Source organism: Saccopteryx leptura, chromosome 13, assembly GCF_036850995.1.
Source record: "Saccopteryx leptura isolate mSacLep1 chromosome 13, mSacLep1_pri_phased_curated, whole genome shotgun sequence".
Lineage (NCBI taxonomy): Eukaryota > Metazoa > Chordata > Mammalia > Chiroptera > Emballonuridae > Saccopteryx > Saccopteryx leptura.
Window position 1 is genome coordinate 38,195,671 of NC_089515.1, and position 13,439 is coordinate 38,209,109.

Consider the following 13,439-nt stretch of genomic DNA (forward strand, 5'->3'; position numbering starts at 1 on the left):
CAAAAAATGAAATTAGTTCCAGTTACAGTTTTATTAACTTAAAATCATGTTTTTTGACAACCAATTTATGGAAACAAGAAGAACATACATTTGCCTTTTTTAAATGTTGCCTTACACATTTCTAAAATAAAAACTTTTGTACGATTGTACTCTGGATGGTCAGGAGGCACGAGGACCTACATGAACGTTCGTACTACTCAAAGGGTTAATATAAACTACTTCAGAAATGTGAACTCCACAAGGGCAGGGCCTTCATTTTACCCCCTGGCTTGGGAATGCTGAAAACAGTGCCAGGTAAACACTAGCCCTCCAGCAGACTCCCAAACTGGCAGGCAGGAATAATAGGTTGGAGAGTCTTTATAGAGCAATACAACGAGACACTCAAGAATAAACAATTGCTCTTCAAGGCACTGGTGGATGATAGGAAAAGTTTCAAGGGCTGAGTGAGGTGGCTTCATGACTCAAGGCTACTTCTCATAAGAGGTTGATCACAGGAATATGGTTGGGGCTGATGCCAAGGCCTTACTTAGAGAGGATTGTGTTCTTAGAGAAGTTCATTGTTTTTAGTCCCTCTTCATATCCAAGATTGGTTGGGAATTTCTCACAGGATTCACTGGGGGAATGTGAAAAGCTTGAAGCCAATTATTTATTTCTGCCCTAGTGAATGTTTATTGATGTTTCATCTTTTTGTGATTTTATTCATGGCCTAAATTGGCTTGTCTAGAAAAGGACTATAGAGGACAGTGCTGGAGAATTAGGCCTCATGTATCATACTCCCCCCTCCCCCCCATCCTTAGCTCTGCGACATATAGACCTAATTTAGCTGTTCACGTTGCAGATTGTGAAAATTAAATTTCAGATTATGAACATTTAGAGAAAATAAAACAGTGCCTGGTACTGAATAAATACACAAACTGTGTCAACCCCACATGTGTCACTGGCTTTGAGCATCATTTCAGTAGATCTCCAACTCATTGTGATCAGTTTTTAAAAACTCAGTATCTTCTGCAACATCTGCAATTTCATTCTGCAAACCAATTTGCATTTTCCTTGCATTGCTTATTTATTATATCAATCACTAACACTCAAAACTTTCTAAATGGGCAGAGATAGGCAGCTAAAGAGGGAGGAATACTGGAATAACTAATAGTTTAAGTGACCAATTCATTAATAGTTTCATGTGATGATAACGTTTGCTTTCCTGCACAACAGTGTGACTGTGAACTGGAGGGACTCAGATGATGGGGAGCCTTTGTCATCTCACCATACATTTCCTTTCTCATGGCCTTGGTCATGGGTAGCCCTAATTTTATAAAGCATCACAGAAAAGTAAACCAATGTGCAGTTGTCAGCATTTTGGGAAGTTCTGAAACATGAGTGACGATGCTGAAAGTATTTTACGTAAACTACTGTCAGCATCCCACCACCACCGTGGCAATATCAGTCCATACCTTCCCCATGCCCATCATTCTCACCGTCACAGAAACCTAGTGGGAGAGAAAAAAATACTTTTATGTTGTTTTTTTAACATTCATTGTTATTTATTCATGAATTAGTCACTCTTTCTGATTTGAAATAGAATTTTGAAAATCCAACAATTTTGATATGTTGGTTGATGCTCATCTCAGGTACATTAGCATTTATGTTAAAAATTAAGATAGATATGGCTAATTTAAAGTCTAAAGTTAGTTACCATCTACTATTCTTCTCCTTTAAAATGATCTCATTCTTAAATTATCTTACTGCCTCTGTCCTCAACAGAAGAACAATTTATAAAGCCTGAGTCCTCTATTCAAAGTAAAAACCTCTTTACAAAGTAAAGAAGTAAGGCTCGAAACCTCTTCCAAATGCTCTATCACAGGGAAGGGCAGGTAACTCCAGCAGTCTGCCTCCCACTCACCATGAGGGCCTGGAGGAATGAACCAGAAGCGCCATGCTCTATGTTGTTACACACACACACACAATATATATATATATGTATATATATTTATTGCAAAGAGTCAAGTTATATATATATATATATATTTTTTTTTTTTTGTATTTTTCTGAAGCTAGAAACAGGGAGGCAGTCAGACAGACTCCCACATGCGCCCGACCGGAATCCACCCGGCATGCCCACCAGGGGCGACGCTCTGCCCACCAGGGGGCGATGCTCTGCCCCTCCGGGGCGTCACTCTGCCGCAACCAGAGCCACTCTAGTGCCTGGGGCAGAGGCCAAGGAGCCATCCCCAGCGCCCGGGCCATCTCTGCTCCAATGGAGCCTCGGCTGCGGGAGGGGAAGAGAGAGACAGAGAGGAAGGAGGGGGTGGGTGGAGAAGCAAATGGGCGCTTCTCCTATGTGCCCTGGCTGGGAATCGAACCTGGGTCCCCGCACGCCAGGCCAACGCTCTACCGCTGAGCCAACTGGCCAGGGCCACAACGCTTTAAAATTTTGACTTTGAATAAATTCTGGCTGAATAAAATATTTTTAATCCATAAACTATGTCACTGATGACAAGCACAGTTATCCAACTATTCTATTCTAAAACCAAGAATGTGAGGTTACTATTCTCCTTGGAGGCATCAGATATATCAAGTGGTTTTCAGCATAAAATCAAGAAAACATTTTATATTCTAAGCCTTTAAATATAAGCTTACTTAAAGTTTACATGTCTCTGGTTAAGTTTAATCTGTAAGTTAACCTGATTAGTCCATAAAAACTTAAACTAAATATCTAATAATCATTTGCTCAACATATATTAAGTCCCTGCACTAAATGCTGCATGTGGCCAGGTGGCAGTGAGAAGAGAGAACATGGAAGCGATTTTGACAATCTGGTATTGGTTCTCTTTCTCATCAAGACACCAAACATTTATTTTTTATTTATTGATTTTAGTGAGAGAGGAAGAGAGAGAGAAAGAGACAGGAACATCAACCTGTTCCTGTATGTGTCCTGACCAAGGATCGAACTGGCAACCTCTGTGCTTTGGAACAACGCTCTAACCAACTGAGCTATACAGCCAGGGCAAGACACCAATCATTCTGGGTTTAATTAGCAAAGCTGACTTGTCCCTGAAACATGAAGACTCAGCTGAGGGCTACCTTGTGAAACTGCCTGAGTGCTAAGCAGACATTCCACATGACAGTCCACTAGTGTCACCCTCTCCGTCAGACTGGAACAGAAGGAAGGCTTTACAGAAGCGGTGGCATCTGAATTAGACACTGACAATAACGAGGAAGATGATAATAACAACAGCTAACATTACTGCCCGCTTACTGTGTGCTGGGCCTTTACACAGATGATCTCATGTCATCCTCAGAGCAACTCTATAAGGGAGTTATTAATACTAACCCCCAAGATCACACTGCTAAGTATAAGCTCAGGACGAGAACTCTGGCCTGTGTGCCTTCTGAATACCCAACGTGGTGTCTGTGGAGGGATTTAGAGACTTGGGAGTAAGGTAGGAAGGGATGCACAGGTGTGAAGACAGGAGGGGGAGAGGCCAGAGCACAGGATGGGAGGAGGGGGAGATGAGGCTTCACTGAGAGAGTCTGCCAGTAAGCCAGCATGGAGCAGGGAACACGGGGCTCAGGCAGAGCAGTGACACAATTCAACTAAGCTTTAGAGAGATTGTTCTGACAGCACAGTGTGAGAAGGAAAGGAGGACGCCTAAAGACAGGGAGATCAGGTGGAAACCAATAGAACACTCCAGGCCGAAGGCAGGAAATGAGTAGAGAAAAGAGTGCAGGTTGAGGCACCGCAGGGGTAGACTGAGAAGGACTTGGCTACTGAGTGGTGTTGGGGCTGGGAATAAAATTTTTTAAAAATTTTTATTTATTGACTTGAGAGAGGAGAGAGAGAGAGAGAAACATTCATTTCTTGTTTCCTTGGTGTACACTAACTAACTGAGCAAAATACACAAGCTAGGATTTTTACTACTGGATTAAAAATATCACAGGACACAACTATAAATAAAGGGTTACAAATAAAAGGGAACAAGTTGTGACTGGATCTCTGGAAAGAGAGGACAGTCACTTGCATTAGTTGCATTAGTCCCACAGGGGATGCCACAGCAGTGACCAAGGCTGCATCTGTGTTCCAGAAACCTCATGGTCTCACGGCCACCGAGATGACCTTCTCAGTGTCACTGAGTCCATGTTCCCTCTTCTCCTATGCCTGATGAAGCTAAAATAACTCCTAGCACAGTCTTGATTTATTGAGTAGAGTGGCAGCAAGAAGGGGATCCTTTAACTATATTGGGTCCTTTAAAAGACCTCTGGGGGCCCTGGCTGGGTAGCTCAGTTGGTTAGAGCATTGTTAGAACCAAGGCAGTAGGTTCGATCCCCAATCAGGGCACATACAGGAATCAACCGATGAATGTATAAATTAGTGGAACAAAAATCAATGTTTCTCTCTCTCTCTCTCTCTCTCTCTCCCTAAAAGTCAATCAATTGAAAAAAGAAGAAGAAAAGCCTCTGGGGCTTCAGCCTCCTCACTCTGGGCCTCCTGCCATCTAGGTGACACTTTTTGCCCCTCTTTCTGATCTGGAATGCTTGTGCCTGTCCCCTCTCCCTCCTGTGTTATGACCAGGCTCACTTCTTTCAGGGCGGTTTGTATTTAAAAAATTTTCCCAACTATGCAGGCCACAGTGTGTTGCCTGGTGAAAGGTCACTGATATCCAGGCCTCTACCTGTCCCAGGGGAGGAGCTCAGGGCTGTAGGACCCAAAGTTGACCATATTCAGCTTCTAGAGCTCTGGGTGCAGAAAAGACAAACACCCCGCACTCTTTTAGCCCTTAGTGCTGAGACTGCTGAGTGGATGAGGCTCCCCACACCCTCAGGCCCTCCGTTCCAGGCTGGCCATGAGCCAAGGACAATTAAGGAATAGTCCTAGGCTCTGGGACAGGGCAAGTGTCACAGAGAGCCCTTAATTGTCTCTGTGTGTATGTATGTGAAATGATCATTAAACTGCGCATGCTGCCAGGAAAAGGATCAACATTTCTTTTTATAGATTATGGATTATTAAACAGGAAGAGAGAAATTATAGAAATCTTGTTTATTTGAGCCATTTATATCAACTGCTGATCACTTATGCCTAATTGTCATGCAATGCAATACCATTATGAAAATTACTATACACCTATCAGAATAATGGCTTTATTTTCTAGGGATACAAACCTCTGCTCATGAATGTATCCAAGTTCATTGCTCATGTAGTTAAGCTATGAGCAGATGCTCCTTCATTACTCACTCACAATAAAACAACGAGTGGGAATATTAACTGATGTTACATCATATGCTCAGGGAAGATTCCCAGCGGCAGAGCAGTTGGTATTGCTTCTGCTATGAAGCCCAATTCTGGGCTCCAATTACATTTTCCCATCACTTAGTAAATCTTTACTTTATTTGGTTGGTCCTATAATAAGAAATACCTTTTTGCAGAGCTAGTTGATATTTTTAAAATTGAAAAGGAAAAGAAAATGCAAAACTTTAATGAATTACAGGGGGAAAATGCATGAAACTATTTAAAATAGCTCCCACCAGCAAATATAATTTCCAGAAATAATTCTCATCCTTGGAGACTTGAATAACATTTTAAACACACTGGCTTTCCCATGTAAACACAGCCATATTTGGATGTGTTTCTGAGTTCTGCGATACTTGCAAGGCAACTGTGCAGAAGCAGCCACGCGGTTAGATGTCCAAGCTGGAGGGCAGCCCACCTTCCCGCCGTAATACTATGGCCAACACTGTTGAACTACTGAGGTGACAAGGAGCGCCCATCATGATCCTCAAGTCAACCTAGGACTTCTCCAAGATGTCTTTCTCTCACAGTTTTTGCTCATCTACAAGGATCCACATTTTTTTGTGTTTTTTTTTTTTACCTTTCTCATTCATCCTCACATCTCTGACATTTCTCACCTCTTCCCTCAGAAGCAACATCACTTAGCATAAATACTTCACTCAATTAATCACTTTCTTCAGTTACTTTCTTTTCTCTTTGCACGCAAGCCTCAAAAGCACCTTACTTAAATTGCCTATGACTTCCTTGTTCTCTCTAGGCCTGTGGCCCTTCTTAGAGTAAACGTTGCCCAGAAGGAATGGCAGAGGCAGAACTGCAACTATTTATTTGGGTTCCAGGGTAAAAATCTACCCACTGGTTCCCTCCCAGTCCAGGGAGACTGAAACCGTACTATAGTCACAGGGCCCCCTCTGACTACAGTCTCAGCTTCTCCTGGGCTTTGCTTATACCTTCCCACCTCTACCGATCCTGAGCTCAAGTACTCTACCTCCCCCGGTACTGACTCCTCTAAACCATACCCAATTCCAACATAACTGCCAGCTTTACTATCCTCTCCCTATGTGTGAAAACATGGCTAGATGGATCTAGCCAATTCTAGAAGCTCTCACAATTTACAAGCAGAGAAGTGTTTAGGCAAATGTAGTAATCTCTGAAATGCACCAAGGGGACAAATATAGCAACAATTATTGTTAAGTCCTATCCCTACTATGTGCAAGATAATAAGATCAGGAATGTTTTTCTTGGAAGAAACAGACCATTTAGGCTGTAAATTGTCTAAAAAGTAAAGAAACCAGAAAAGCTGGTGTTCTCTTGGCTAAAGGTTTATTCACCTGTTTTAAGACATAGTCCTTCCTGTTTGTGGACAAGAGTCAATCTGAAATACAGAATGGCATACGGAATGAATAAATCAAAGCCATTGTTCTTACTAGATTATAATCCTCAGAAAAGCAGGCTGGGACTGTGTCTTAGTGAACCAGCCCTGTTTCCTGTGCCGGTTAGATGTTAGCAAGTGCTTGGCACACCTAGCACTGTGTAGTTTCTCCACACTTTCCCATCATTGAGGGCTCCTCTGGGCCAGACAGAGCTGGAAATAAGACCATTAAGATGCGAACTTCAAGAAATTTACTCTGAGCACAAGAGGTGAAGTACAACCATGAGAAAGGCAGTCACAAAAGACACAGGTGCTGAGAGAGCTGTCCACATGTAGAAGCTTTGGGATGTTAGAAGGACAAGGGCAGTTCTGGGCTGGCAAAGAGAGGAAGGTCAAGGATGGCTCCAGAGAAATGGTGACAAAGCTGAGGGTGTTGGGCAGGTAGGCCAGGAGGGAGTTAAGAGAGGCAGAGATGGGAACAGGATGAAACATCAGTAGAACTCAATGTGGTTCCCATGGCTGACTTGGGGAGTGAAGCTGCTAAGTGAGAAGGGAGGGGGTGGATGAAGGCCAGGTCCCGGAGCTCCCACCATTCCAGACTGAGAAATGTGGACTCTCCTGGAGGTGAGGGGGTAGCACTGAGGATTGAAGCAGGAGACTAATACAGTCAGATTTGAGTTCACTCTAGAAGCAGATGGCATGAAGATGCCTCACTCAACTCCTGGTCACTCTTGGTTCTCTCCTCCCCTCTACTCACTCTGGCCCAAGGGAGGGGGAACAATGGTCTAACCAGCAAAATGGAGAACAACTGAGAAGGTGATGTCCAGCTCCAGCTCAGCCCCTCTTCTTCTCAGACCTACAGTCTGACCTCAGCCTTCCCATGGCTGCCAGCCTGGGCCAGTGCTGCCCACCACTGGGATAGTTGACCTCATTTTGCATAATAGGTATGGACCCACAGAGAGGCCACATCCTCTTGTTATTAATAAGATGATATTTAGCTCTGTCTGTCACTTCTGATTTTATTTCTCAGTTTGCTCATATCCTAGATGAGGAGAGAGGACCTTAAGAAAACCCACAGAGGCCTGACCTGTGGTGGCGCAGTGGATAGAGCGTCGACCTGGAAATGCTGAGGTCGCCGGTTCAAAACCCTGGGCTTGCCTGGTCAAGGCATGTATGGGAGTTGATGCTTCCAGCTCCTCCCCCCTTCTCTCTCTGTCTCTCCCTCTCCTCTGTAAGATGAATAAAAAAATTAAAAAAAAAGAAAACCCACAGAGGGACCGGATTAGATGTATATAGGACTGGAAATAAGGAGACCAGCTAGAAAGACAGGATGAGTTCATATGAAAATGATGAGTGTGGTGGGAAAGAAAGGAAACTTGAGGGCTGAGAGATGTCAAAGAGGGAGGATCTTCCATGAAAGATGCAGGAACAAAGTAGGTGACCTCATGAGCTCCATTCTCATTTCACCATGGACACACACACCACTCCCCACCAGCTTCTTCTCTGAAGACCACCATGCTGGAGAATTGCAGGCATCACGTGAGACCCCGTAGGACAGACAGAAAGCACAGCTGCTGTTGGCAGGGGGCCCGTGTGTCTTACCCATGTATGGGGCCGGCCAGGCCGACTGGCCCCCTCCTCCATAGGGGTCCTGGGGCTTGGTGCTCAGAGCACTTGTGTGAAGAGCAGAATCAGAATTGGTCCTAAGTGAGGAAGAGAGTCTGGCTGAAAATCTATTTTTCCTTAGTGAAAATGCAATATTCTTTGCTGACAATTACCAATGGGAGAGAAGGTAAGGATAATGATTTATAATAATCCATAAAATAGGGGGTTTGGACCAACCCATTGTCCCTTACCTCAATAACAGCCCCTGAAGATCACCCAGACCCAAGATGATTTTACTTTGTACTCGCATAGCTTTCTACCTTGAAGCCGATGGCCCAGCATAATGGTCTACTTCAACAAGGCCTCGGATATGTGGCTTCCTCTAAGACCTGCCCATCCTTCCTCCACTGAGAGTAACTCTTCCTGAATGAAGGATCACCTACAGCAGCAGTTCTCAGACCCTCTCAGGGAGAGTGCACGTCAAGATGACTTTCAGCTGATACTAAAACGTTCTCGCCCTTTCACTCATTCTCTGATGAAGAGTAGAGTTCTGGAGTAGCTATGTGACATGTGGTGTCACCGACTGAATGCATACACAGCTATCGTCAAGAGATTTGTAAAAGGGATAATCACGCCCTTCTTCTCAATAATTTTTTTGTTTTGGAAAATATAACTTTCTTAAAACAATATTTATGTTAACATACAATGGGCTTATTATTTATATTTTGCTATTTTTAAATTCATTTAAACATTACTAATTAGTAATGTTTAAAAATCTCTCCATTTGATTTCTAATATCAATAGCTAAACACCAACAGCTACATCCACATAAACAGACACTCTAGGGTCTCAACGATTTTTAAGGTGGTACAGGAGTCCGAGGACAAAACACTCAGGAACCACTGATCAAGAGCATAGTTCTAAAATTCCCCAACAGCTCCAATGTGCACCCAGTCTCGATTCCAAGAGATGGTAGTTGCCTCACGCACAATCTGTCTGCCAGAAAAAGAACCTGTGGACTTCAAATCAACCTAAAATGCTTCTCTGTGGTGTGTTCCAGGTGATGGTCTCCCGTGGCTTGACTGCACCATGATGGTGTAGGGCTCAGGTGAGGGAGAAATAGTTCAGAACTTGCCTACGGCGAGCATGGACTCTGGAATCAGAGAACCCTGAATGCAAACCCAGCTCCTTCGGAGTCAAAGAGACTCAACAGAGAGCATCAGATGCAGAGAGACGAAAGGGAAAATTTGTTCTCCTTTTTCAAGATCTAATTGGCTTTATTAAGTGATCTACAAATGGGGCAGCATCCCATCTAGCAACAAGAGGGGCGTTCCCTGGGGAAACTGGGCTATAAATTGGTATTAGATAATATTAATAAGTTATGGTTAATTTGTTAAGTGTAATAATGGCATTGTGGTTGTGTTTCTTTTTTAAATGTTATCAGCCTTATACTGTTAGATATATTAATAGGAGAAAGACTAACCGAGCTGCCGGTGAAGTGGGGGTGGGAAGAGAAGAAACGAGACTGACAGAACGCGAAGGACTAGAACTGAAGGATGAGCACAGGGACTTCTTATAACTTTCCCTTTTTGTCTATGTTTAAAATTTTTCACAATAAAAAGGTTTTTGTCTTTTTTCAAATCCTAGTTTCATCACATCTGAGCTAAGTGGTCTTGGACAAGTCATTAATCTCTTAGAACTACAACAAAAAAAATGCCCTCCTTCTTACAGAATGTTATCAGGATGGAAACAATGACCACTGGAGCCTGGCCCGAAGTGATTCTAACAGCAAACGTTTATTCAGTGAATACCTACCATTCCCATAAATTATCTTATTTAATCTTCACAACTATCCTTTGATATAGGTATTATTGTTTCCCTTTTCCAGATGAGTAAACTGAGGCACAGAGAAGTTAACTTGTTCAAGGTCACATAGTAAGAGGCAAACACTGTAGTCCCATTCCAGACCTCACGTTCTTAAAATGTGTTATTCTGTCCTCTGTGGACATTCAATAAATGGTGGGGGATGTGAGGTTTGCTTAGTACTTCAAATAAACACAACTGATAGGAACAGACTCTGGCAACTAGATAATATACAAAGACTATCAATCAAATGGATTGGTTGTCTGTAAAAGTTATTTCTGCTAGGACACAATGCGTGTACCTGTTAAGTGCAGATGTCAGCCTGAACCCAGGATGCTTTTCTTCTTTCCAAGGAGGCTGCTGCCTTTAAAAACCAGAATGACATAAAAACAAAAGGAGTTCAATCCACAAGAATCAAAGGAGAGACTCAGACCCGAGTCTGAGAACTGACTCTTCTGTTCACCTGGCTGTACATCTGAGGCTGTACATCAAAATGCTCATTTTGCTCATCATTGTGAAAATGAGGTCGGACTGAATGATCTCTCCATTCCTACAATTCCTGATTTCTATGACAAAAAACTACCACAAACTCATGGGAATGTGATTAGCTAGCTGGGTATATAAAAAGTTTTTAAAAGTGTGGGCAAACAAGCACATTTGAATACCTTTGGAAATAGTTCAAATCTATTATCAATTCCTCTCTAGGGCATAAGAGACCTTACCCCAGATGTGTAAAAAATTACCCCTCATCACATAACCAGTGTGTGTGTGCAGGGGTTGCTGTGGCAATCCCAAATGCAAAAACTGTGCATCCCCACACAGGTGGCCAGGAACAGAAATGTAACTGTTAAAGTTACCCAGTTTATGACCCCAGTGCTCTAGAAAGCATAAGACTTTTTTTTTCTTGGATACAAATTTTAAAGTATCAGTTTGGAGATATCTTTTTATGATTTAAAACACTGTATTTATCCTACAACCTTGGGCTGGCTCCCCAAGATTCTGGAGGGTAGCTGAAAACCTACTTGAGGTAGGGTCAGCTATTGCCCATCTTCATCTGGACCTTTCCCAGGTCCTGCTTACCTCATCCACAGTAAGTGCTTGGTTAGGATGTGCCCATCCAGTAGCGCAATCGGTTAGCACGAAGTACTTATACAGGATGTGCCCAGAGAATGGATGAGAGCAACCCTCAACCCAGAGAGCTAAATGTTTTCAATATGTACATTTGAAATGACTCCTAAATCTGACTTGATCTGAGAATGATACCACATAGTGGATGTAGCAGTCTTCTTCATCAATTTTATATTGTTACCCTCTATATTAAAATACTTTTTTATTTGATATATAACCTCTTTATATCAAAATATTCAGAGACCCTGGATCAAATCCACTGGGCAGATGACCACTTTGTTTTGTTTTGTTTTTTGTGTATTTTTCTGAAGTTGGAAATGGAGAGGCAGTCAGACAGACTCCCGCATGCGCCCGACCGGGATCCACCCAGCATGCCCACCAGGGGGCGATGCTCTGCCCATCTGAGGCATCGCTCTGTTGCGACCAGAGCCATTCCAGTGCCTGGGGCAGAGGCCATGGAGCCATCCCCAGCGCCCGGGCCATCTTTTGCTCCAATGGAGCCTCAGCTGCAGGAGGGGAAGAAAGAGACAGAGAGGAAGGAGAGGGGGAGGGGTGGAGAAGCAGATGGGCGCCTCTCCTGTGTGCCCTGGCTGGGAATCGAACCCGGGACTTCCGCACGCCAGGCCAACACTCTACCACTGAGCCAACCGGCCAGGGCCCAGATGACCACTTTGGACGCTTACTACAGCTTTTATTCCTTCCCACAGCTTCCTAAACAACCTGAGGACAGGCATTTGCTTTTCCATGTCTTGAATATAAGAATTACAAATCAAGAGTATTCTATTGGTAAATGTACTCAAAATGTATTTCTACTTGGTTTTAAAAGTGAAGATCTAGCTTTATTTAGATAACTTCATTTTAGACTTTCCTCTAAGCCTATGATTACACATGAGAAGACTTAAATTTTATAAAAGCAAATAAAATTCTATGCTTTACATTAGGAATTTCTAAAACACTGTTAAAGGTAGATAAAATAAAGTGAAAGCATCCAAAATTAAAATATGCCCATCGTATCTTTAAACCAGGGCTTGCTTACCTTGGCCAACTCTCATCAAGGTGCTGGGAGGAATAACTGGCTCCAAAAGTACTACCATCAAAGTAAAAAATTTAATAAAGGAAATATAAACTTAATGAAAAGGAGAAGCAGAATGAAGACACAGGAATTATGGAGTTAAACAACTGAGTTTTGGTTTCTTATCTTCATTTTTACACCCACTCACTCTTCCTCCAGGCTTTCTCTTACCAACTTCCTCTGGAGAGTCCACAGCTATCTCCTAAACAGTGCCGTCTTTGCATGATTCATGTGGGGTGTTTATACTTTATGTCTGCCTAGCAGCTTTTGTTTTTAACAACTCCCTCCACCCCACCTCAAACCTGGTAAGGCTATTGTTCTGTACAGGCCTCCCTGACCCATGGGAGGGACCCAGGTCCAGTCTTTCCAGTCAGGTACCTTACTTCTCGGGGAATAGTGATTGTTCAGGAATGGGCTTATGATACAAACAGGACCAAAGAGTGCTATTGAGAGTTTGAAAAGGGAATTCCCCCAATTGAGGTAGTGAAAGCTTGTCTATGCATGACATCAACACAGATGTGGTATTTCACAGAGACAGAGTCTCAATGCTGTTGTTTGAACCCTGGATCTAGCCTTTGGGTGATATAAGCCAATAAATTTCCTTTACACAAGTTAAGGAAGGTTCCTGTTACTTATAGCCAAAGGAGAGCTGCATTAGACTGTAGAGAAATGTAAACTTCCCTATGTGGTCAGGGGTTCTGTTTCATGAATTCTATGTTCTTCAGTGGGCTTCACCTGCCCTACCACATGTTCCAGAGGTATAGAGACACAAACGTGCACCTCCACAATACACAATTATCTGCACTGGAGAAGGTCATTGTTGGTGGTGTTGATTTGTTGGCAAAAACTGAGAAACAAGAGAAACTTCTTGAAGAAATTAACAGAGATATTTTGATTAATCTAGTCAATCACACCCAAAGAACTGTCTTCTGAAATAATTTAATCATATTATTCCCTGTTAAAAAATCCTCAATGATTCTCTACAAAATAGGCCATCATGTTTGGATTCAGGAGGAAATGGGACCCTTGATGGAGAAGAGACCGACTTGCAGGCTAGGCTGGCCCTCACAGAACCTGGTATTACTACAGTGTGGTCACTAAACTAATGAACTCTCAAT

The 13,439-nt window shown here is 42.9% G+C and overlaps 1 protein-coding gene across 3 annotated transcripts in view; it reads right to left on the bottom strand.

Annotated features, from left to right (window-relative positions):
* The window catches only part of CRTC3 (CREB regulated transcription coactivator 3), a 112,963-nt gene that overhangs the window by 23,397 nt on the left and 76,127 nt on the right, over positions 1 to 13,439 (bottom strand). For 2 of the 3 annotated variants that reach the window (XM_066354851.1, XM_066354850.1), the window contains exons 4-7: positions 12,286 to 12,347; positions 10,423 to 10,485; positions 8,256 to 8,356; positions 1,452 to 1,487 (exon numbers count right to left, since the gene is read on the bottom strand). In XM_066354851.1, coding sequence (XP_066210948.1) covers positions 1,452 to 1,487; positions 8,256 to 8,356; positions 10,423 to 10,485; positions 12,286 to 12,347 — 262 coding nt within the window. The remainder of the gene's footprint in view (positions 1 to 1,451; positions 1,488 to 8,255; positions 8,357 to 10,422; positions 10,486 to 12,285; positions 12,348 to 13,439) is intronic. The other variant, XM_066354852.1, reaches the window with a different exon arrangement.